General features: G+C 43.9%; 1 protein-coding gene across 1 annotated transcript in view; it reads right to left on the bottom strand.

The window, feature by feature from the left end:
- The window catches only part of LOC135505217 (growth arrest-specific protein 7-like), a 119,615-nt gene that overhangs the window by 76,123 nt on the left and 16,834 nt on the right, over nt 1-26,658 (bottom strand). The window contains exon 2 of the mRNA XM_064924395.1: nt 22,261-22,378. Coding sequence (XP_064780467.1) covers nt 22,261-22,378 — 118 coding nt within the window. The remainder of the gene's footprint in view (nt 1-22,260; nt 22,379-26,658) is intronic.

Here is a 26,658-nt window from a genome sequence, read left to right as displayed (position 1 = left end):
GGGGCTACCCTAGAGTGGATAGGGGCTGCCCTAGAGTGGTGGATAGGGGCTGCCCTAGAGTGGTGGATGGGGTCTGCCCTAGAGTGGTAGATAGGGACTGCCCTAGAGTGGATAGGGGCTGCCCTAGAGTGGATGGGGTCTGCCCTAGAGTGGTAGATAGGGGCTGCCCTAGAGTGGTAGATAGGGGCTGCCCTAGAGTGGTAGATTGGGGCTGCCCTAGAGTGGTAGATTGGGGCTGCCCTGGAGTTGTAGATGGGGGCTGCCCTAGAGTGGTAGATAAGGGCTGCCCTAGAGTGGAAAGGGGCTGCCCTAGAGTGGTGGATAGGGTCTGCCCTAGAGTGGTGGATAGGGTCTGCCCTAGAGTGGTAGATATTGTCTGCCCTAGAGTGGTAGATAGGGGCTGCCCTAGAGTGGTAGATACGGGCTGCCCTATAGTGGTAGATACAGGCTGCCCTAGAGTTGTGGGATAGGGGCTACCCTAGAGTGGTAGATAGGGTCTACCCTATAAGGGTAGATAGGGTCTACCCTAGAGTGGATAGGGGCTGCCCTAGAGTGGTGGATAGGGGCTGCCCTAGAGTGGTGGATGGGGTCTGCTCTAGAGTGGTGGATAGGGGCTGCCCTAGAGTGGTGGATAGGGGCTGCCCTAGAGTGGTGGATAGGGGCTACCCTAGAGTGGATAGGGGCTGCCCTAGAGTGGTGGATGGGTTTTGCCCTAGAGTGGTAGATAGGGGCTGCCCTAGAGTGGTAGATAGGGGCTACCCTAGAGTGGATAGGGGCTGCCCTAGAGTGGTGGATGGGTTTTGCCCTAGAGTGGTGGATAGGGACTGCCCTAGAGTGGTAGATTGGGGCTAGCCTAGAGTGGTGGATGGGGTCTGCCCGAGAGTGGTGGATCGGGGCTGCCCTAGAGTGGTAGAAAGGGGCTGCCCTAGAGTGGATAGGGGCTACCCTAGAGTGGTAGATAGGGGCTGCCCTAGAGTGGATAGGGGCTGCCCTAGAGTGGTAGATAGGGGCTGCCCTAGAGTGGTAGATAGGGGCTGCCCTAGAGTGTCTACCCTAGATAGGGGCTGTAGATAGGGGCTGCCCTAGAGTGGTAGATTGGGGCTGCCTTAGAGTGGTAGATTGGGGCTGCCCTGGAGTTGTAGATGGGGTCTGCCCTAGAGTGGTAGATAAGGGCTGCCCTAGAGTGGAAAGGGGCTGCCCTAGAGTGGTGGATAGGGTCTGCCCTAGAGTGGTGGATAGGGTCTGCCCTAGAGTGGTAGATATTGTCTGCCCTAGAGTGGTAGATAGGGGCTGCCCTAGAGTGGTAGATACGGGCTGCCCTAGAGTGGTAGATACAGGCTGCCCTAGAGTCGTGGGATAGGGGCTGCCCTAGGGTGGTGGGATAGGGGCTACCCTAGAGTGGTAGATAGGGTCTACCCTATAAGGGTAGATAGGGTCTAGCCTAGAGTGGATAGGGGCTGCCCTAGAGTGGTGGATAGGGGCTGCCCTAGAGTGGTGGATGGGGTCTGCTCTAGAGTGGTGGATAGGGGCTGCCCTAGAGTGGTGGATAGGGGCTGCCCTAGAGTGGTGGAGTGGTAGATAGGGGCTACCCTAGAGTGGATAGGGGCTGCCCTAGAGTGGTGGATGGGTTTTGCCCTAGAGTGGTAGATAGGGGCTGCCCTAGAGTGGTAGATAGGGGCTACCCTAGAGTGGTGGATGGGGTCTGCCCGAGAGTGGTGGATCGGGGCTGCCCTAGAGTGGTAGAAAGGGGCTGCCCTAGAGTGGATAGGGGCTACCCTAGAGTGGTAGATAGGGGCTGCCCTAGAGTGGATAGGGGCTGCCCTAGAGTGGATGGGGTCTGCCCTAGAGTGGTAGATAGGGGCTGCCCTAGAGTGGTAGATTGGGGCTGCCCTAGAGTGGTAGATTGGGGCTGCCCTAGAGTGGTAGATTGGGGCTGCCCTAGAGTTGTAGATGGGGGCTGCCCTAGAGTGGTAGATAAGGGCTGCCCTAGAGTGGAAAGGGGCTGCCCTAGAGTGGTGGATACGGGCTGCCCTAGAGTGGTGGGATAGGGGCTGCCCTAGAGTGGTAGATAGGGTCTGCCCTAGAGTGGTAGATAGGGCTGCCCTAGAGTGGTAGATAGGGGCTGCCCTAGAGTGGTGGATAGGGGCTGCCCTAGAGTGGTGGGATAGGGGCTGCCCTAGAGTGGTGGATAGGGGCTGCCCTAGAATGGTAGATAGGGGCTACCCTAGAGTGGTAGATAGGGTCTACCCTAGAGTGGATAGGGGCTGCCCTAGAGTGGTGGATAGGGTTTGCCCTAGAGTGGTGGATGGGGTCTGCTCTAGAGTGGTGGATAGGGGCTGCCCTAGAGTGGTGGATAGGGGCTGCCCTAGAGTGGTGGATAGGGGCTACCCTAGAGTGGATAGGGGCTGCCCTAGAGTGGTGGCTGCCCTAGAGTGGTAGATGGGTTTTGCCCTAGAGTGGTAGATAGGGGCTGCCCTAGAGTGGTAGATAGGGGCTACCCTAGAGTGGATAGAGGCTGCCCTAGAGTTGTGGATAGGGGCTGCCCTAGAGTGGTGGATGGGGGCTGCCCTAAAGTGGTGGATGGGGACTGCTCTATAGTGGTAGATAGGGGCTGCCCTAGAGTGGATAGGGGCTGCCCTTGACTGGATAGGGGCTACCCTAGAGTGGTAGATAGGGGCTGCCCTAGAGTGGTAGATAGGGGCTGCCCTAGAGTGGTAGATAGGGGCTGCACTAGAGTGGTAGATAGGGGCTGCCCTAGAGTGGTAGATAGGGGCTGCCCTAGAGTGGTGGATGGTGGCTGCCCTAGAGTGGTGGATGGGGTCTGCCTTAGAGTGGTAGATAGGGGCTGCCCTAGAGTGGTAGATAGGGGCTGCCCTATAGTGGTAGATAGGGGTTGCAATATAGTGGTAGATAGGGGCTGCCCTCGAGTGGTAGATAGGGGTTGCCCTAGAGTGGTAGATAGGGGCTGCAATATAGTGGTAGATAGGGGCTGCCCTCGAGTGGTAGATAGGGGCTGCAATATAGTGGTAGATAGGGGCTGCCCTAGAGTAGATTGGTGAATGTTTTCTTTCTTCTACATAAGTAGTAGAATATTATACACAATTATTGCATCGTGATCGTCCCTGGTGACGATGTACAGTATTTCTCTCAGATACATTTCAGACACTTCAAACCATACATCCATTTGATATCATTTTGTCATATCTTATTTGCCATGTATTTGTGAGACATTCCTAAGGCCAAATTCAAATTCAAAATTCAATGTTTCATCAAATAATTTGTAAAACCTGTTTTTATACCTACAGGGGTGCTAAAATACAAAATCAAATAGCTTGATGATCTATATTATTACTATCTTAAAATATTTCCATATGTTAGGTTAGTAGATAACCTATCATACAAAAAATGCATAAGGGACATTGACATGCTACTTTAAGGGACATTGACAAATTAGCATGAGTAAAATGCGTCAATGAGGAAAGTTAAATATGGGTTTACATTCTATTTTGATAGCAGGTCTCTGTGACCTTAGAGTTTCAATTATGTTAAAAAGTAGTACATTTCATGTGCAGGCCTAGGTGTACACCTCCTTTAATTAGAAAATGAACCGGAAAGTAATGTTTCAGTGTTTTAATTACATGGAGAATTAGTTAATTTTATGTGCAGGCCTAGGGGCATTACACCTTTAATCAGACAATAAAAAGGAAATTAATTTAATTAAGGTGGATAATGTTCTGAAAAGTTGAAAGAAACATCGCTATTTACTATCAGAATTACAACAGAACTGCAATTTTTACATCAAAAGAGTAGGTTACTAAGCAACTGGTACCTGGAAATGCAGATTGGAGAGATTCTCTCCTTCACATGAGAAGTGGGCTTTGGCTCTACACACATCCTCCAATGGGTTTACTAATAGTTTAGGCTTAATTCTAGGAGAGCTGAGACAACGTTTAAATACATAAGACAACACTTGTATGAACTTACTGTACCAGCTGTTCCATTGCTGTATGGTGTCAGGGAGTCAGGCCTATGTAATAGTGTGACTGTTCCTTCCACAGACTATATATCCATAGTTCAATATAATAAGAACTATTAGCGTGCACCACCGCTAACTAGCTAGCCATTTCACATCGGCCACATATATACAGTTGAAGTCGGAAGTTTAAATACACCTTAGCCAAATACATTTAAACTCCGTTTTTCACAATTCCTGACATTTAATCATTGTAAGAAATCCCTGTCTTAGGTTAGTTAGGATCACCACTTTATTTTAAGAATGTGAAAATAATAGTAGAGAGAATGATTTATTTCAGCTTTTATTTCTTTCATCACATTCACAGTGGGTCAGAAGTTTACATACACTCAATTAGTATTTGGTAGCGTTGCCTTTAAATTGTTTAACTTGGGTCAAACATTCCGGGAAGCCTTCCACAAGCTTCCCACAATAAGTTGGGTGAATTTTGGCCCATTACTCCAGACAGAGCTGGTGTCAGGTTTGTAGGCCTCCTTGCTCGCACAAGCTTTTTCAGTTCTGCCCACACATGTCCTATGGGACTGAGGTAAGGGCTTTGTGATGGCCACTCCGATACCTTGACTTTGTTGTTCTTAAGCCATTTTGCCACAACTTTGGAAGTATGCTTGGGGTCATTGTTCATTTGCAAGACCCATTTGCGACAAGCTTTAACTTCCTGACTGATGTCTTGAGATGTTGCTTCAATATATACACATAATTTTCCTACCTCATGATGCCATCTATTTTGTGAAGTGCACCAGTCCCTCCTGCAGCAAAGCACCTCTACAACATGATGCTGCCACCCACATGCTTCACGGTTGGGATGGTGTTCTTTGGCTTGCAAGCCTCCCCCTTTTTCCTCCAAACATAATGATGGTCATTATGGCCAAACAGTTCTATTTTTGTTTCATCAGACCAGACAACATTTCTACAAAAAGTACGATCTTTGTCCCCATGTGCAGTTGCAAACCGCAGCCTGGCTTTTTTATGGCGGTTTTTGAGCAGTGGCTTCTTCCTTGCTGAGCGGCCTTTCAGGTTATGTCAATATAGGACTCATTTTACTGTGGATATAGATACTTTTGAACCTGTTCCCTCCAGCATCTTCACAAGGTCCTTTGCTGTTGTTCTGGGATTGATTTGCACTTTTCGCACCAAAGTACATTCATCGCTAGGAGACAGAATGCGTCTCCTTCCTGAGCGGTATGACAGCTCCGTGGTCTCATGGTGTTTATACTTGCATACTATTGTTTGTACAGATGAACGTGGTACCTTCAGGCATTTAGAAATGGCTCCCAAGGATGAACCAGACTTGTTGAGGTCTACAATTGTTTTATGAGATCTTGGCTGATTTTTTTTTCATTTTCTCATGATGTCAAACAAAGAGGCACTGAGTTTGAAGGTAGGCCTTGAAATACATCCACAGGTACACCGCCAATTGACTCAAATCATGTCAATTAGCCTATCAGAAGCTTCTAAAGCCATGCCATCATTTTCTGGAATTTTCCAAGCTGTTTAAAGGCACAGTCAACTTAGTTTATGTAAACTTCTGGACCACTGGAATTGTGATACATTGAATTATGAGTGAAATCATCTGTCTGTAAACAATTGTTGGAAAAATTACTTGTGTCGTGCACAAAATAGATGTCCTAACCGACTTGCAAAAACTATAGTTTGTTAACAAGAAATTTGTGGAGTGGTTGAACAATGAGTTTTAATGACTCCAACCTAAGTGTATGTAAACTTCAGAGTTCAACTGTATATGGTTCTTTCCACCTCATTCACTTTGATCCAGTTAAGAACAGCCTGTGTGAGATATTGTAGTCTACTAAATTTGAGATCCAACCTGGACTCAGGGGTATACGTAACATAATATGATATGTTTTGTTTAGTATGGTATGTATTCATTTGTGGATTGTCCATCATTCATTTCGTATGACATGTTACGAATTACAATTGTTATGGCTAATGTTCAACCCTACTAATCGGCCAGAGCGTCTGGTGTGCACTCTGAAGGTGAAATGCTCTGAATTTACGGACGGACAATCTGACAGCACAGTTGCAGTCTAGAAAGCTCTGGAAAACATAACCAGCCTAACCAGCTCTGCTAGGGCGAGTAATGTTCAGTGGGAGGTTCTCTCTCTCTTAGATGTCTGGAAGTAGCTGGCAAGTTAGTACAGAACGTACGGATCAACCCTTAAAGAGACGGTTGGGGCTTAAGAGGGTGTGAATTATGTTGAATGGGTGTAGATAAAGGCCACTCCAATAGTACCTCCAAAACATTTAAAGACCATTTTCTCAAAAGTGAGTTTACAAGTTTATCAATGTTCAAAGCAAAATTACTTTCACATTGTTCCTCAACTGTAGTGTATGATGTAGCTCTGAGTCTCTAATTTTATCCAATGTAAAAAACACAATTGAACATTTTGCAACATAAGACCTATTTGAGCCGCTTGGTCACATTTATCTGGTTATTCACACAAAACAATAATGGTTCTAAATAGTACAAGATAGGGGTTATTTGGCTTGTAACCATAGTGGAACCCTTTTTGGTGCTATATAGAACCCTTTTTTGATTGTTCTATAAAGTACCATGCTCTCAAGGTTCTAAATTGAACCTGTATGGTTGAACCGGTTCCAAAGGTTCTATACCAAAAAATGGTTCAGCTATGGTTACAACACTTTTTTATGGTTCTTTATGGAACCTTTCTGGAGAATGATACTATAAAGAACCTTTCTCAATTTGAAAGGTTCTTTGTAGATCTTTTTAAAGGACCATAGAGGGTATTTTATTATGGTCAGCCATATTATATTGTTAAACTTCCATAGGTGTTATTATTGTGTTAATTGACAAGTTCAATCAAGCGAGCTACCTGTGGAATAGCTGGGGGTTCCTGAGGAGAGAATAGAGAACCACTGACTGATTTAGTCAACTGTTCATAAATTGACAGAAGGCCACATGTGAGTCTTTCACAAGACACAGTCACCGGCCATAGTCATACCGTATATAACATGTCATCTTCCTCTTCTTCGAGTGGTTTTCCTGCAGACTAGATGCGTTGTTGCGTATTGCTGCCTTTCACAGTTTGGAAAGTGCATTACATTTGTAAAAAGGATAAGGATAATTACACCACGATCTAGGTAAACGTTCATGAAAATGGTTTGTTCCTACAGACAGAGAGTAATGTGGCCGTGGTGTGTTATATAAAGCAGGCAGACAGGCATTGAGGCATTCAGTTACTGTTCGATGGACGTTAGAATGGCTAAAACAAGTGCCCTAAGCGACTTTGAGTGTGGTACGATGGTCGGTGCCAGGCTCACCGGATCCAGTATCTCAGAAACGGTCACCCTCCTGTTTTTTTTCTCCACGCACGACAGTGTCCATGGTTTACCGAGAATGGTGCGACGAACAAAAAACATCCAATCAGCAGCAGTCGTGTGAGTTAAAAAAGCTTGTTGAGGAGAGAGGTCGAAGGAGATGACAAAAATCGTGCAAGCTAATAGGTGGGCCACAAACAGACAAATAACGGCACAGTACAGGGGTGTGCAGAACGGCATCTCGGAACGCATAACTCATCGATCCTTGTCACGGATTGGCTACTGCAGCAGACGACCACACCATGTTCCACTCCTATCAGCTAAAAACAAGAAGAAGCTGCTCCAGTGGGCACAAGATCACCAACACTGGACAACTGAGGAGTGGATGGAGTCCATGGCCCTATCCTGCCTGGTGTCAACGGTACAGGCTGGTGGCAGTGGTCTAATGGTCTGGCGAATCCCGGCTCCTGTTGTTGCCTGGTGTCAACGGTACAGGCTGGTGGCAGTGGTCTAATGGTCTGGCGAATCCCGGGTCCTGTTGTTGCCTGGTGTCAACGGTACAGGCTGGTGGCAGTGGTCTAATGGTCTGGCGAATCCCAGCTCCTGTTGTTGCCTGGTGTCAACGGTACAGGCTGGTGGCAGTAGTCTAATGGTCTGGCGAATCCCAGCTCCTGTTGTTGCCTGGTGTCAACGGTACAGGCTGGTGGCAGTGGTCTAATGGTGTGGGGAATGTTTTCCTGGCATACGTTAGGTCCCTTGATACCAACTGAGCTGCGAACTGTCCTGGAGGCAAAATGGGTGTGCCTAATAAACTATATCACTATTCCTAACACACCTCATCACCCCTTCTCAAAAAGGAAAAAGAAAAAGCATCTAACCCTGCAGTATATACAGTATATACTACAATCCCCATCCCACTGCTTTGGCCTCAACAGATCCTACACCAGGTCATTGGGCTGGGAGGCTGGAACCCTTTCTCTCAAAACCCCCCTGCACTAAAATCTCTGATACCCAAAAAACGTATCTGCGGCTCCTCCTTCCCAATTCAATCTCCTGGGATTTCCTTTCGATCTATGCGGTACAAATGCCTAGAAGCCAACCTTACTAAAGCACAAACTGTTCAGGTCACTCTGTATTGGCCTACTACTCACAGGGATCCTCTCAGGCTCCGTTACCCTTAGTCCACCATCCTCTACTTTCCTCACTGTCTCAGCATGACACTTCCTGCACTGCCTCACCATGGAAACCTCAACCTGTCTCAATCTCAGCATGACACTTCCTGCACTGCTCTCACCATGGAAACTGCAACCTGTCTCACTGTCTCAGCATGACACTTCCTGCACTGCTCTCACCATGGAAACCTCCACCTGTCTCACTGTCTCAGCATGACACTTCCTGGATTGCTCTCACCATGGAAACCTCCACCTGTTTCTCTGTCTCAGCATGACACTTCCTGGACTGCTCTCACCATGGAAACTGCAACCTGTCTCACTGTCTCAGCATGACACTTCCTGGATTGCTCTCACCATGGAAACCTCCACCTGTTTCTCTGTCTCAGCATGACACTTCCTGGACTGCTCTCACCATGGAAACCTCCACCTGTCTCACTGTCTCAGCATGACACTTCCTGGATTGCTCTCACCATGGAAACCTCCACCTGTTTCTCTGTCTCAGCATGACACTTCCTGGACTGCTCTCACCATGGAAACCTCCACCTGTCTCACTGTCTCAGCATGACACTTCCTGGACTGCTCTCACCATGGAAACTTCAACCTGTCTCACTGTCTCAGCATGACACTTCCTGGACTGCTCTCACCATGGAAACCTCCACCTGTCTCACTGTCTCAGCATGACACTTCCTGGATTGCTCTCACCATGGAAACCTCCACCTGTTTCTCTGTCTCAGCATGACACTTCCTGGACTGCTCTCACCATGGAAACCTCCACCTGTCTCACTGTCTCAGCATGACACTTCCTGGATTGCTCTCACCATGGAAACCTCCACCTGTTTCTCTGTCTCAGCATGACACTTCCTGCACTGCTCTCACCATGGAAACTTCAACCTGTCTCACTCTCAGGATGACACTTCCTGCACTGCTCTCACCATAGAAACCTCCACCTGTCTCACTGTCTCAGCATGACACTTCCTGCACTGCTCTCACCATGGAAACTTCAACCTGTCTCACTCTCAGGATGACACTTCCTGCACTGCTCTCACCATAGAAACTTCAACCTGTCTCTGTCTCAGCATGACACTTCCTGCACTGCTCTCACCATAGAAACCTCCACCTGTCTCACTGTTTCAGCATGACACTTCCTGCACTGCTCTCACCATAGAAACTTCAACCTGTCTCACTGTCTCAGCATGACACTTCCTGCACTGCTCTCACCATGGAAACCTCCACCTGTTTCTCTGTCTCAGCATGACACTTCCTGCACTGCTCTCACCATGGAAACTTCAACCTGTCTCACTCTCAGGATGACACTTCCTGGACTGCTCTCACCATAGAAACTTCAACCTGTTTCACTCGCACAGGACAGTTTTGATCCAACATGGCCACCGGCACAATTGAAACACTCCACTTTTTTCCCTGAAATGACACCATATTTTGTCCCATGCCGTCCTGCACACTTCTCACACCTCGGAATCTCCCTCCTATATACTGCTGCAACATGACAAATAAAACTAGCACCTGAAACACCATAGTGGGTTCGGAAACAAAAACTCTCACGGGATAACTCATGTACCCTAGCATGACATTATCCCACAAACACTCTACATCAAAACTCAGGAGGACAGACACGGTCTCCTCAGTCTCACACCCGCCACCGGGTCTGCGTTGCACCAAACAGCGAGTATCACAGACACCCGGTATCCACAACTTCAGTTGATCCACCTTAACCTGACCCCAGTTACCACTCCTTCCAGAGGCTCTCTGCCCCAGAGAGCAAAGCAGGAGACCACTTTTGTCCAGAGACTCGAAAACGCGCAGCGCCCTCTCCCTCTGACCAGGGAAATCAACCTCTGGATACGCTGAACGAATCGACAAAACCCAACTCCTTTACCCAGCCTGATACCACAAACGGATTGGCCAAAAGGCATGGATCTTTCTCCAGGAATCATACTCCCACCGGGTCAGAATCATCTCTGGCATATTCCTGACCAATGGCGTGGTGCTCGGAAGCTTTCACCTCACCCGATGACACAGCTTCTCCTCACTATTGTCAGGATCAATTTCAAGTTCCCTACCTGCCTTCTGCTGCCATTCTCCCTCATTCGCTCGCTCATCCACACATTGTTCCGGAACAACTTTTACAATTTTTCACCAGAGTTTTGTTCCTCAGTCAAGTTTTCAACTATAAAATGTAGGCTGCTGACGAGCCCGATAATGATGCTCATAATAATGTCTGGAACAGAGTGAGTGGAATGGAAGCAAACTCATGGAAACCAAGTGCTTTATGTATTCAATACTATTAAACTCCACTCCACTGTAACGACTTTCTTTATGTGAAGGAGAGTCGGACCAAAATGCGGCGTGGCTATTGAGATTTATGTTTAATAAAACAAAGGAAGCACGAATCAATACAAAAACAACAAACGTAACACGAAAACCAAAACAGCCTAAACTAGTGCAAAGTAACACAGAGACAGGAACAAGGACAATCACCCACCAAAACCCAACACCAAACAGGCTAGCTAAATATGGTTCCCAATCAGAGACAATGACTAACACCTGCCTCTGATTGAGAACCATATCAGGCCAAACATAGAACTAGACAAACCAGACATGTAACATAGAATGCCCACTCAGCTCACACCCTGACCAACCAAAACATAGAAACATACAAAGGTCAGGGTGTGACATCCACCCTTTACCACAAGCCCACCCTCGACAATTAAGGTTCTACCAACCTGCTATGATGTAATATCATAACACAACACATTAGATAAACTGTAATGACACTCTCACTCACAGATGCACAAAACGAGCTGTGTAAACCACACCCCAAAATATTCAAATGAGCCTCCTCCCCTACGTTTTATATCATCTCCTATATTACCTCTTGAAGAGCTCCAAGGATTCTTTGAATCATTATGGTTCCACATAGAACCATCCCCCTTCCCAAAGAACCCTTGAGGAACCCTTGTTTTGTTGTGTAGCCTGGAGGCTCTGGTAACTCAATACTCAATACAGCACACAGGAAGGAAGGACAAAGGATCTGTCAGACACTGTCCACATAGAACTATGCACAGAGCATTGTCACTGTAACCTATGCAGAGTATACATAGACATTTATAAACAGAAAGACCCCACACAGACAGTTAGTGTAAATAGGTATGTAGTGACCTGTAGTGAGACGGCAGGCTGTGGTTTTGTGGTTGAGGATGTTTATCAAGCTACCCCCTGGACAGAGAGAGGGCGATGCCCATTGAGAATATAAGGAAACCACAACTTTGTCCCCATACTGTTCTGTACAGAAATACAGGAAGGAAACCTCTAAGAAACAAGCCATAACCATAACAGCGCTCGCTCACCCACGCATGATGGTCCTCTGGTTACCACGGCAACGCACATTTATAACACACACGGCCGTAGATGCATGTACGCGAACACGCCCAAACACACACACACACACACACACACACACACACACACACACACACACACACACACACACACACACACACACACACACAACAGCAGTATCTAATCTAACTGAACTTTAACATGAAGAGAGAGGGAGGTTGAAATAGCTGAGATTCTATAAATAACAGATTGTTTCAGTAAAATGTTATCAGATAGGTGGAGACTGTTAGGAAAACAGCCAGTTACATTTGCTCTGCTGATGAACTGTGTGTGTGTGTGTGTGTGTGTGTGTGTGTGTGTGTGTGTGTGTGTGTGTGTGTGTGTGTGTGTGTGTGTGTGTGTGTGTGTGTGTGTGTGTGTGTGTGTGTGTGTGTGTGTGTGTGTGTGTGTGTGTGTGTGTGTGTGTGTGTGTGCGTGTGCGTGTGCGTGTGTGTGTATGGACTGTGCATTTATTTTACTTCATTTCCCCAATTACATGAGGAAAGAACAGGAAATAAGGCCTGGTGATTGTCTATGCCCCTCAGAGGCTGGTTTCACATGACCACAACTACAATAATAACTTACATTTTTTTAAGCTGGATGACTGTTAATGCTGTGTCTATTTCCGTGCAAAGTTATGAAAAGGAAGCATTTCCCTCCAATGAAATTTGACAGAAAATAAACCTCTCATCGCTGTCATCTCTCTGTAATATCACCCTTATCTCTCTATAATATCACCCACATCTCTCTGTAATATCACCCTCAGCTCTCTGTAATATCACCCTTATCTCTCTATAATATCACCCACATCTCTCTATAATATCACCCACATCTTTCTGTAATATCACCCTCATCTCTCTGTAATATCAATCAAACATCTCTCTGCAATATCACCCACATCTCTCTGTAATATCACCCTCGTCTCTCTGAAATACTCCCCTCGTCTCTCTATAATATCACCCTCATCTCGTCTCTCTATAATATCATTCTCATCTCTCTATAATATCACCCACATCTCTCTATAATATCACCCTCAGCTCTCTGTAATATCACCCTCAGCTCTCTGTAATATCACCCACATCTCCCTAGAATATCACCCTCATATCTCTATATCACCCACATTTCTCTATAGTATCACCCTCCTGTCATCTCTCTATAATATCACCCACCTGTCATCTCTGTATCATATCACCCTCATCTCTCTGTAATATCACCCACATCTCTCTATAATATCACCCACATCTCTCTATAATATCACCCATATCTCTCTGTAATATCACCCTCATCTCTCTATAATATCACCCACATCTCTCTATAATATCACCCTCCTCTCATCTCTCTATAATAGCACCCTCATCTCTCTATAATATCACCCACATATCTCTATAATATCACCCTCATCTATCTGTAATATCACCCTCATCTCTCTGTAATATCACTCACATTCTAAACAGTCTCATCTCTCTATAATATCACCCTCATCTCTCTATAATATCACCCACATATCTCTATAATATCACCCTCATCTATCTGTAATATCACACTCATCTCTCTGTAATATCACCCACATTCTAAACAATCTCATCTCTCTGTAAAATCACCCTCATCTCCCTATAATATCACCCACAGCTCTCTATAATATCACCCACATCTCTCTATAATATCACCCTCATCTCTCTATATTATCAACCTCATCTATTTGTAATATCACCCACATCTCTCTATAATATCAGCCTCATCTCTTCTCTCTATAATATCACCCACATCTCTCTATAATATCACCCTCATCTCATCTCTCTATAATATCACCCTCATCTCTCTATAATATCACCCTCATCTATCTGTAATATCACCCTCATCTCTCTGTAATATCACCCTCCTGTCATCTCTCTGTAACATCACCCACATCTCTCTATAATATCACCCTCGTCTCTCTATAATATCACCCTCATCTCTCTGTAATATCACCCTCAGCTCTCTGTAATATCACCCTCATCTCTCTGTAATATCACCCTCATCTCTCTGTAATATCACCCACATCTCTCTAGAATATCACCCTCATATCTCTATAATATCACCCACATTTCTCTATAGTATCACCCTCCCGTCATCTCTCTATAATATCACCCTCCTGTCATGTCTCTATAATATCACCCTCCCGTCATGTCTCTATAATATCACCCTCATGTCTCTATAATATCACCCTCATCTCATATCTCTATAATATCACCCTCATCACATCTCTCTGTAATATCACCCACATCGCTCTATAATATCACCCTCACTCTCTATAATATCACCCTCATCACATCTCTCTATAATATCACCCACATCTCTCTATAATATCACCCTCATCTCTCTGTAATATCACCCACATCTCTCTATATCACCCACATCTCTCTGTAATATCACCCTCCTCTCTATATAATATCATCCAAATCTCTTTATAATATCACCCCCATCTCTCTGTAATATCACCCTCATCTTTCTATAATATCACCCACATCTTTCTATAATATCACCCTCCTCTCATCTCTCTATAATAGCACCCTCATCTCTCTATAATATCACCCACATCTCTCTATAATATCACACTCATCTATCTATAATATCACCCACATCTTTCTATAATATCACCCTCCTCTCATCTCTCTATAATAGCACCCTCATCTCTCTATAATATCACCCACATCTCTCTATAATATCACACTCATCTATCTGTAATATCACCCTCACCTCTCTATAATATCACCCTCATCTCCCTATAATATCACCCACATCTCTCTATAATATCACACACATTCTAAACAGTCTCATCTTTCTATAATATCACCCTCATCTCCTTATAATATCACCCACAGCTCTCATATCTCTATAATATCACCCTCATCTATCTGTAATATCATCCTCATCTCTCTATAATATCACCCACATCTCTCTATAATATCAACCCCATCTCTCTGTAATATCACCCTCATCTCTCTATAATATCACCCACATCTGTCTATAATATCACCCTCATCTCTCTATAATATCACCATCATCTCCCTATAATATCACCCACAGCTCTCTATAGTATCACCCTCATCTATTTGTAATATCACCCTCATCTCTATAATATCACCCACATCTCTCTATAATATCACCGTCCTCTCTCTATAATATCACCCTCCTCTCATCTCTCTATAATATCACCCTCATCTCTCTATAATATCACCCTCATATCCCTATAATATCACCCACAGCTCTCTATAATATCACCCTCATCTATCTGTAATATCACCCTCATCTCTATAATATCACCCACATCTCTCTATAATATCACCGCCTCTCTCTATAATATCACCCTCCTCTCATCTCTCTATAATATCACTCTCATCTCTCTATAATATCACCCTCATCTCTCTATAATATCACCCACATCTCTCTATAATATCACCCACATCTCTCTATAATATCACCCTCATCTCTCTATAATATCACCCACATCTCTCTACAACATCACCCACATCTCTCTATAATATCACCCTCCTCTCATATCTCTATAATATCACCCTCATCTCTCTGTAATATCACCCTCATCTCTCTGTAATATCACCCACATCTCTGTATCATCACCCTCCTCTCACCTATATAATCCTTATCCTACCAGGTAACTTGACTGAGAACACATTCTCATTTACAGCAACGACCTGGGGAACACCCCAACTCTTACGATAAGGTCAGGACACCCATTTAACGTCACATTTGAAAGACAGATATTGTTATTCTCCAGACCTGACGAACACACAACACATTAGGGGAATCAACTCAGCGATGAAATCATTATAGAAGGGAAATAACAATTGAAAGTGCCATGCTTTTGGCTCTCTGACAGACACTGCTTCAGAAGAGGATGTAGCCAAACATGACCGCCCTGGAGTGGGTTGTCTTTTACCATTAACACGTTAACTAAAGAGGCCTTCGTCCGTCTCAACGGAGACAGAAGAAGGAGGTAAAGGAGCAACTTGTATTTCTGCTCGTGATTATAGGGTTTTCATTTGAGATGTTTACTCATGGCCAAGTGCAGACCACTGTGACCATCTGCCCCAATACCCACACACACGCATGCACGAACACACACACACACGCACGCACGAACACACACACACGCACACAGGCACGCTCACAGTAACACACAGTAATATAGAGAAACCATGATTTGAGACATGCATGCTGGGAATGTCATTGATCTGCCTTAGCATTGCTACTGTCATTCACAGCACATTCACTTGCTTAGGCACTGACTGACCAGCTTCACTCATATAGACTGAGTAGGTGGAGTCATGACAAAACTATATGTCTACATTCTAAATAGTCCACATCCTCCCATTCTAAATAGTCTACATCCTCCCATTCTAAATAGTCTACATCCTCCCATTCTAAATAGTCTACAGCCTCCCATTCTAAATAGTCCACATCCTCCCATTCTAAATAGTCCACATCCTCCCATTCTAAATAGTCTACATCCTCCCATTCTAAATAGTCTACATCCTCCCATTCTAAATAGTCTACATCCTCCCATTCTAAATAGTCCACATCCTCCCATTCTAAATAGTCTACAACCTCCCATTCTAAATAGTCTACAACCTCCCATTCTAAATAGTCTACAACCTCCCATTCTAAATAGTCTTTATCCTCCCATTCTAAATAGACTACATCCTCCCATTCTAAATAGTCTACAACCTCCCATTCTAAATAGACTACATCCTCCCATTCTAAATAGTCTACAACCTCCCATTGTAAATAGTCTACATCCTCCCATTCTAAATAGTCTACATCCTCCCATTCTAAATAGTCTACAACCTCCCATTCTAAATAGACTACATCCTCCCATTCTAAATAGTCTACAACCTCCCATTCTAAATAGTCTACATCCTCCCATTCTAAATAGTCTACAACCTCCCATTCTAAATAGACTACATCCTCCCATTCTAAATAGTCTACAACCTCCCATTCTAAATAGTCTACAACCTCCATTCTAAATAGTCTACATCCTCCCATTCTAAATAGTCTACAACCTCCCATTCTAAATAGTCTACAACCTCCCATTCTAAATAGTCTACAACCTCCCATTCTAAATAGACTACATCCTCCCATTCTAAATAGTCTACAACCTCCCATTCTAAATAGTCTACAACCTCCCATTCTAAATAGTCTACATCCTCCCATTCTAAATAGTCTACAACCTCCCATTCTAAATAGACTACATCCTCCCATTCTAAATAGTCTACATCCTCCCATTCTAAATAGTCTACAACCTCCCATTCTAAATAGTCTACATCCTCCCCATTCCTAAATAGTCTACAACCTCCCATTCTAAATAGTCTACATCCTCCCATTCTAAATAGTCTACATCCTCCCATTCTAAATAGTCTACAATTCTAAATAGTCTACAACCTCCCATTCTAAATAGTCTACATCCTCCCATTCTAAATAGTCTACATCCTCCCATTCTAAATAGTCTACAACCTCCCATTCTAAATAGTCTACAACCTCCCATTCTAAATAGTCTACATCCTCCCATTCTAAATAGTCTACAACCTCCCATTCTAAATAGACTACATCCTCCCATTCTAAATAGTCTACAACCTCCCATTCTAAATAGTCTACAACCTCCCATTCTAAATAGACTCTCCTCCCACTAAATAGTCTACAACCTCCCATTCTAAATAGTCTACATCCGCCCATTCTAAATTTTACATTCTCCTCAAATTATAACCAGCATTCTAAAAGTCTACAACCTGAACATTCATAAATGTATTCATCCTCCCATTCTAAATAGCTACCAGCAGAGCAGGAAAATAATCCTCCCCTAGGAGGTCACCCCTTTTCACACCATCTATAATTACTACATCCTCCCATTTAAATTTAAGGTCCCATTCTAAATAATCTACAACCTGTCCATTCTAAAGAGAAACTACATCCTCCCATTCTCTGTCTCTGTGTTTCTAAATAGTGTTTCAGTCCCATTCTAAATTCTACTTCCCCATGTGTTTCTGTCATCTGTGTTTCTAAATGTCTCTGTGTTTCTCTGTCTCTGTGTTTCCCATTCTAAATGTTACATCCTCCCATTCTTTCTACAACCTCCCATTCTAAATAGACTACATGTTTCCCATTCTAAATAGTTTCAACCTCCCATTCTCTGTCTACATCCTCCCATGTCTAAATAGTTTCTCTCCCATTCTGTGTTTCTCCTGTCTCTGTGTTTCATCCTCTCTGTGTTTCTACAACCTCCATTCTGTTTAGACTCATCCTCCCAGTCTCTAAATAGTCTACAACTTCCCATTGTTTCTGTCTCTGTGTTTCCCATTCTAAATGTTTCTACTGTCCTCCCATTCTAAATAGTCTCATCCTCCCATTCTAAATAGTCTACAACCTCCCATTCTAAATAGACTACATCCTCCCATTCTAAATGTTTCAACTTCCCATGTCTAAATGTCTCTGTGTTTCCCATTCTAAATAGTTACAACTCACATTCTAAATAGTCTACATTCGCCCATGATGCCTATTTTACTTCTCCTCAAATTATAACCAGCATCTGTAAACTCAGAACCTGAACTTCATTAATGTATTCTCTCTCGCTCTCTGAGAGCTGCCAGCAGAGCAGGAAAATTTCTCTTCCCCAGGAGGTCACCCTGTGTTTTCTGTTTTCTGACTCCATGTATAATTACTTCTGTGTTTCCCTGAGTTCATTTAAGTGTCTGTCTCTGTGTTTCCCTGTCCTGTGTTTCTTACTCAGTGTTTCAGTCTCTGTGTTTCTCTGTCTCTGTGTTTCTGACTCTGTGTTTCAGTCTCTGTGTTTCTCTTCCCCATGTGTTTCTGTCTCTGTGTTTTCTGTCTCTGTGTTTCTCTGTCTCTGTGTTTCTCTGTCTCTGTGTTTCTGACTCTGTGTTTCAGTCTCTGTGTTTCTCTTCCCCATGTGTTTCTGTCTCTGTGTTTCTCTGTCTCTGTGTTTCTGTCTCTGTGTTTCTCTGTCTCTGTGTTTCTGTCTCTGTGTTTCTCTGTCTCTGTGTTTCTGTCTCTGTGTTTCTCTGTCTCTGTGTTTCTGTCTCTGTGTTTCTCTGTCTCTGTGTTTCTGTCTCTGTGTTTCTCTGTCTCTGTGTTTCTCTGTCTCTGTGTTTCTCTGTCTCTGTGTTTCAGTCTCTGTGTTTCTCTTCCCCATGTGTTTCTGTCTCTGTGTTTCTCTGTCTCTGTTTCAGTCTCTGTGTTTCTCTTCTCTGTGTTTCTGTCTCTGTGTTTCTCTGTCTCTGTGTTTCTGTCTCTGTGTTTCTCCGTCTCTGTGTTTCTCCGTCTCTGTGTCTCTCCGTCTCTGTGTTTCTCCGTCTCTGTGTTTCTCTCCGTTTCTCTCTGTTTTTCTGTCTCTGTGTTTCTCTGTCTCTGTGTTTCTCTGTCTCTGTGTTTCTCTGTCTCTGTGTTTCTCCGTCTCTGTGTTTCTCTGTCTCTGTGTTTCTCTGTCTCTGTGTTTCTCTGTCTCTGTGTTTCTCCGTCCCTGTGTTTCTCCGTCTCTGTGTTTCTCCGTCTCTGTGTCTCTCTGTCTCTGTGTTTCTCTGTCTCTGTGTTTCTCTGTCTCTGTGTTTCTCCGTCTCTGTGTTTCTCTGTCTCTGTGTTTCTCTGTCTCTGTGTTTCTCCGTCCCTGTGTTTCTCTGTCTCTGTGTTTCTCTGTCTCTGTGTTCTCTGTCTCTGTGTTTCTCTGTCTCTGTGTTTCTCTGTCTCTGTGTTTCTCTGTCTCTGTGTTTCTCTGTCTCTGTGTTTCTCTGTCCCTGTGTTTCTCCGTCCCTGTGTTTCTCCGTCCCTGTGTTTCTCCGTCTCTGTATTTCTCCGTCTCTGTGTCTGTCTCTCTGTCTCTGTGTTTCTCTGTCTCTGTGTTTCTCTGTCTCTGTGTTTCTCCGTCTCTGTGTTTCTGTCTCTGTGTTTCTGTCTCTGTGTTTCTCTGTCTCTGTGTTTCTCTGTCTCTGTGTTTCTCTGTCTCTGTCTCTGTGTTTCTCTTCTCCATGTGTTTCTCTGTCTCTGTGTTTCTCTGTCTCTGTGTTTCTCTGTCTCTGTGTCTCTCTGTCTCTGTGTCTCTCTGTCTCTGTGTCTCTCTGTCTCTGTGTTTCTCTGTCTCTGTGTTTCTCCGTCCCTGTGTTTCTCCGTCTCTGTTTTTCTGTCTCTGTGTTTCTGTCTCTGTGTTTCTCTGTCTCTGTGTCTCTCTGTCTCTGTGTCTCTCTGTCTATGTGTTTCTCTGCCTCTGTGTTTCTCTGTCTCTGTGTTTCTCTGTCCCTGTGTTTCTCCGTCCCTGTGTTTCTCTGTCTCTGTGTTTCTGTCTCTGTGTTTCTCTGTCTCTGTGTCTCTCTGTCTCTGTGTCTCTCTGTCTATGTGTTTCTCTGTCTCTGTGTTTCTCCGTCCCTGTGTTTTTCTGTCTCTGTGTTTCTCTGTCTCTCTGTTTCTCTGTCTCTGTGTTTCTGTCTCTGTGTTTCTCTGTCTCTGTGTCTCTCTGTCCCTGTGTTTCTCTGTCCCTGTGTTTCTCTGTCCCTGTGTTTCTCTGTCCCTGTGTTTCTCTGTCCCTGTGTTTCTCTGTCCCTGTGTGTGTGTTTGAGTGGTGGTGCTGGGAAAAGAGACAGCCAGCTAATTGTGTTGACAGAGACAATGGTGTGAAGAGGGGACAAGAAGAGATGTCTTCCCCAAGTCTATGATGTGCCTCAACACCCAGCAGTACGTCAGATGCCTCAGCAGTCAGCGGGAACTCATTGACATTTTTATGTAAATCAAATCAAGTTTGATTTGTCACATGCGCCAAATACAACAGGTGTAGTAGACCTTGTCTTGAAATGGTTACTTAAAAACCATTAACCAACATTGCGTCTCATTGACAATGTCATGTAACAGTAGGACACTGAACATTCCATTGACATTGTCATGTAACAGTAGAACATTGAACATTCCTTTGACATTGTTATGTAACAGTAGGACATTGAACATTCATTTGACAGTGTTATGTAACAGTAGGACATTGAACATTCCTTTGACATTGTTATGTAACAGTTGGACATTGAACATTCCATTGCCATTGTCATGTAACAGTAGGACATTGAACATTCCTTTGACATTGTTATGTAACAGTAGGACACTGAACATTCCATTGACATTGTCATGTAACAGTAGAACATTGAACATTCCTTTGGCATTGTTATGTAACAGTAGGACATTGAACATTCCATTGTCATTGTTATGTAACAGTAGGACATTGAACATTCCATTGTCATTGAGTTTCACTCATACCAACTGTCAAAATCTCTGGATTATTATGAACCAACCTACCTTAGGCAATACATGTACAGTGTCGTCAGAAAGTATTCTTGTATGCCCATGTGGGCTGGTCACCGGTAGGTCTATAACACTATAAATCAATCATTCGTACCCTTTAACTTATTACACATTTTGTTGCATTACAGCCTGAAATCAAAACGGATATAAAATATTTAAAAAATAATCTACACACAATACCCCATAATGACAAAGTGAAAACATGTTTTTAGACATTTTTACAAATGTATCGACAATAAGATACAGACATATCTAATTTCCATGGCAGCGATTACAGCTGGGTATGTCTGAGTCCCTAAGAGCTTTTCACACCTGGATTGCGCAACATTTACCCATTATTCTTTTCTTTTTTTAAATTCAAGCTCTTTCAAATTGATTGTTAATCGTTGCTAGACAACCATTTTCAGATCATGACAGATATTGTTAAGTAGATTTTAGTCAAAACTGTAACTTGGTCACTCAAGAACATTCACTGAATTATTGGTAAGCAACTGCAGTGTAGATTTGTCCTTGTGTTTTAGGTTATTGTCCTGCTGAAAAGTGAATTAATCTCCCAGCGTCTGGTGGAAAGCAGACTGAACCAGGTTTTCCTCTAGGATTTTGCCTGTGCTAAGTTCCAATCCGTTTCTTTTTTATCCTGAAAAACTCCCCAGTCCTTAACGATTCAAATTATTTTAATTCTGTACAGGCTTTTCACAGAGATGAGGTAGTCATTCAAAAATTATGTCAAACATTATTATTGCACACAGAGTGAGTCCATGCAACTTATTATGTGACTTGTTAAGCAAATGTTTAGTCCTGAGCGTATTTAGCCATTCCATAACTAAGGGGTTGAGCACTTATTGACACAAGACAATTCAGCTTTTCATGTGTTATTAATTTGACATTATGGGGTATTGTGTGTAGGTCAGAGACAAACAATCTCAATTGAATCCATTTTAAATTCAGGCTGTAACACAACAAAATGTGTAACAAGTCAATAGGTGTGAATCCTTTCTGACTGTATATCAGTCTCCTTACCGTTGCTGGAGGTGTTGAAATAGTAGCGCCGCCCCTGTGGTGACATGTAGCACTTCCAGTGTTGAGGGAGAGGCTCTCCTACGTCCTCAACCGGCAGTGAGGTCATAGACGCAGTTTTCTGTCAAAACAGATAAAGACGTAAAAAATAGGAATAAAATGGACATAAAGGACTTTCAGCTTTCACACAAGTTTTTTAATTTATTTCTAGCTCATTTCACAATGACATCATTGGTGGAAATACTGTGGTATATTTAAGCAATAAGGCCCGAGGAGTTGTGGTATAAGTCTAATATACCACGGCTAAGGGCTGTGTCCAGGATCTCCACGTTGCGTCATGCGTAATAACAGCCCTTAGCCGTGGTATTTTGGCCATATACCACAAACCCCCGTGGTGACTTATTGCTATTATAAACTGGTGTAATTAGAGCAGTAAAAATAAAATGTTTTGTTATACCTGTGGTATACGGTCTGATATACCACGGCTGTCAGCCAATCGGCATTCAGGACTCAAACCACCAAGTTTATAATGCAATACTAAGAACAACAAACAACTACAGCCAGCCTGCTATTGGCCAGGCATGATAGAACACACACATGTCCGCATACATTTTAAATAATTTATTTGAATCCTCCAATCAAATTTACAGAAAAAATATCCAAACATTTCAAAGGTCCCTGCATGCCTGGCACTCAAGGGTACAGAAAGCACCTCATTCTCCAAACAGCTCGGCTGCCAACGACAGCTGAAACAGAGCAGTACCTCGCCAATTGCTTTGCCCTAGTTGTTGTCAGGCCCGCAATCTGGAGTCCACGCACTGGAAGCCTGTTGTTCATGGCTGAGACTGCCAAATATCAGAGCCACCAGCTTGCACGTCCACCCGAAGCTGTCCAAGCGTGCCACAGGGGCTGGTATTTAAGTAGCTTCTCTGCAAAGGTCTTCTACATGTAGCCATCCAATGATCAGCCCATTTCCAAAAATTAGCACCTCCCCCTGGGCTCCCCCCACAACCACAATATCTGGGGTATTTGGAACACAGGAAAACACATCACTATCAACATCAAAACAGCTTCCCCTTCACACAAGAATGTTTATGCATGTGTGCTGTTGGTGAGACTACTTGCCTCACCTTGCTGACTATTAGGTCTACAAGCAGGTCACGTCTAGCACTGTACAAATCCTTGTATGAACAGCAGCCATTTAAAACAGCGGAAATGGATGTCATTTGACTCATGTAGAATACAAAATGGGTCACACGCGCACGCACGCACGCACGCACACACACACACACACACACACACACACACACACACACACACACACACACACACACACACACACACACACACAAACTAACAAAGTCACTGAATAGCCAACTCTGGCCAGATGCTACTGATTAAAACACCATGGCTCAGCATAAGGTCAAAACCATTGTAACATGTTATTGTGCTTGGGAAAACTGCCTGAAATTCCTTAACGATTACTCTCTGTTATTGGAGAGGTTGCCAGGTTGCACAAGCGACTTTAAGAGATACGTTTTAGTGGGAAACCTAACCAGACACCGGGGTGATTCAGGAGACTTCTATGTTAGGGTCTTTATGTCACTGTATGTCTACAGAGGGACAAAGGGACGCTTGAGATTCTTATTAGTTCATGGGAACCCTGGATGCCGTCCAGGTGAGGTATTCCAACATCATATATGCTCATCAACAGACCTACTATTGTAATGCTTCACCTTTACATACATCTATGTAATCATCCCCAAAGCCAACACCTCCTTTGGCCACCTTTCCTTCCAGTTTTCTGCTGCCAATGACTGGAACGAATTGCAAAAAATTTGCTTGGAGACTTCTGTCTCCCTCTCTAACTTTAAGCGTCAGCTGTCAGAGCAGCTTTCCGATCGCTGCAGCTGTACACAGCCCATCTGTAAATAGCCCATCAACCAACTACCTACCTCATCCCCATATTTATCATCCCTTACCTCATCCCCATATTTATCATCCCCTACCTCATCCCCATATTTATCATCCCCTACCTCATCCCCATATTTATCATCCCCTACCTCATCCCCATATTTATCATCCCCTACCTCATCCCCATATTTATCATCCCCTACCTCATCCCATATTTATCATCCCCTACCTCATCCCCATATTTATCATCCCCTACCTCATCCCCATATTTATCATTCCCAACCTCATCCCCATATTTATCATCCCCTACCTCATCCCCATATTTATCATTCCCAACCTCATCCCCATATTTATCATCCCCTACCTCATCCCCATATTTATCATTCCCAACCTCATCCCCATATTTATCATCCCCTACCTCATCCCCATATTTATCATCCCCTACCTCATCCCCATATTTATCATCCCCTACCTCATCCCATATTTATCATCCCCTACCTCATCCCCATATTTATCATCCCCTACCTCATCCCCATATTTATCATCCCCTACCTCATCCCCATATTTATCATCCCCTACCTCATCCCCATATTTATCATCCCCTACCTCATCCCATATTTATCATCCCCTCACCTCATCCCCATATTTATCATCCCCTACCTCATCCCCATATTTATCATCCCCTACCTCATCCCATATGTATCATCCCCTACCTCATCCCCATATTTATCATCCCCATATTTATCATCCCCTACCTCATCCCCATATTTATTTTCTGCTCTTTTGCACACCAGTATTTCTACTTGCACATCCTCATCTGCACATATATCACTCCAGTGTAAATTGCTAAATTGTAATTACTTTGCCACTATTGGTCTATTTATTGCCTTACCTCCATACATCATTTGCATACACTGTATACAGATTGTTCTATTGTGTTATTGACTGTACGTTTGCTTATCCCATATGTAACTCTGTTTTGTTGTATGTGTCAGACCGCTATGCTTTATCTTGGCCAAGTCGCAGTTGTAAATGAGAAAGTGTTCTCAACTGGCCAACCTGGTTAAATAAAGGTGAAATAAAAAAATAAAAAAAGATTATGCTTAGCTAAATATGGTGTGTTGGTTGGTGATGGTATGTTGGTTGGTTGGTGATGGTTAGTTGGTTGGTGATGGTTGGTTGGTGATGGTTGGTGATGGTTAGTTGGTTGGTGATGGTTGGTTGGTGACGGTTGGTGATGGTTAGTTGGTTGGTGATGGTTGGTTGGTGACGGTTGGTGATGGTTTGTGATGGTTGGCTGAAGTAAAAGCCTGCAACCCCTCCCACCCTCCAGGTTCAAGGCTGATGACCACTGAATGAGACAAGTAACAGGCAATGCATGCAACTTGAGTCGTAAATATTTGACCAGTCATAATTCCATCAAGTCGGAGTGCTAGAGATGTGTTATAAAACATGTTATCAGCTCTAGCACACATCATCACCACCGTTATGCAGAAGCAAACACAACCTATTGTTTCTGATTTAATAGACAGCTTGCTCTTCATTTTTCAGTTATGAAAGGGATGAGGCAGCATTCTTGGATGTTAAAATGAGTTGGGAGGAACAGAGTCTAACATGAATGAATCACAGAAAATGTCCCTAAGAGAAAAATCTAACATCAACACAGACACATCACCACATTCCCTCACTACTGCTACTAGTGCTACTTAGTCATTAACGATGACATCAACAATGTGCAGGATTAACTTCTATCATTGAAGACAGAAACTGTCGCTCAAGAGAGATGTCATTCCAATCAATGCTTTCCTGCAAATGAGAGGAGAGGAGAGGAGAGGAAAGGAGAGGAGAGGAGAGGAAAGGAAAGGAGAGGAGAGGTGAGGAGAGGAGAGGAGAGGAGAGGAGAGGAGAGGAGAGGAGAGGAGAGGAGAGGAGAGGAGAGGAGAGGAGAGGAGAGGAGAGGAGAGGAGAGGAGAGGAGAGGAGAGGGAGAGGAGAGGAGAGGAGAGGAGAGGAGAGGAGAGGAGAGGAGAGGAGAGGAAAGGAGAGGGTTAATCTATAGTTCTGGGAAGACAACTCATTTCTGAGGAGCCTAAGTATATTTTGTGTTTCTATAAGTTGTTGTTGTTCATATAGTCTGTCTAGAGCGACTCTAGTTAAGCGCTGTCCCTTTACCTAGTGGCCTACTTAATCAGTGCTGTTTAAACTGCTGAATGCTCAGTACTTGTGGCTGTGAAGTGTTGAATCATTGACTTGGACTGGTTTCAGTAGGTCAATTTGTGTAGCAGCCACCTGATAATTGGTGGTGTGTCTGTCGGAGGGGTACGTGTACTTACCTGTCCTCTCTGAGTATTTACAGAGACCCCCTAGACCCCGAGTCTCAGTGCTCATCGACAGTTCTGGACAGTTATGTATTGTCCCTCTACCTAGTGCTATTAGTGTTAGTACTTCAGTCTCCCTACGTTTTCTCAGCGACAGCTGTAAGCGGCGG

This window comes from Oncorhynchus masou, chromosome 18, assembly GCF_036934945.1.
Source record: "Oncorhynchus masou masou isolate Uvic2021 chromosome 18, UVic_Omas_1.1, whole genome shotgun sequence".
Classification (NCBI taxonomy): domain Eukaryota; kingdom Metazoa; phylum Chordata; class Actinopteri; order Salmoniformes; family Salmonidae; genus Oncorhynchus; species Oncorhynchus masou.
Note: the sequence above shows the minus strand (reverse complement) of the source record. Positions and strands in the feature narration are given on the sequence as shown.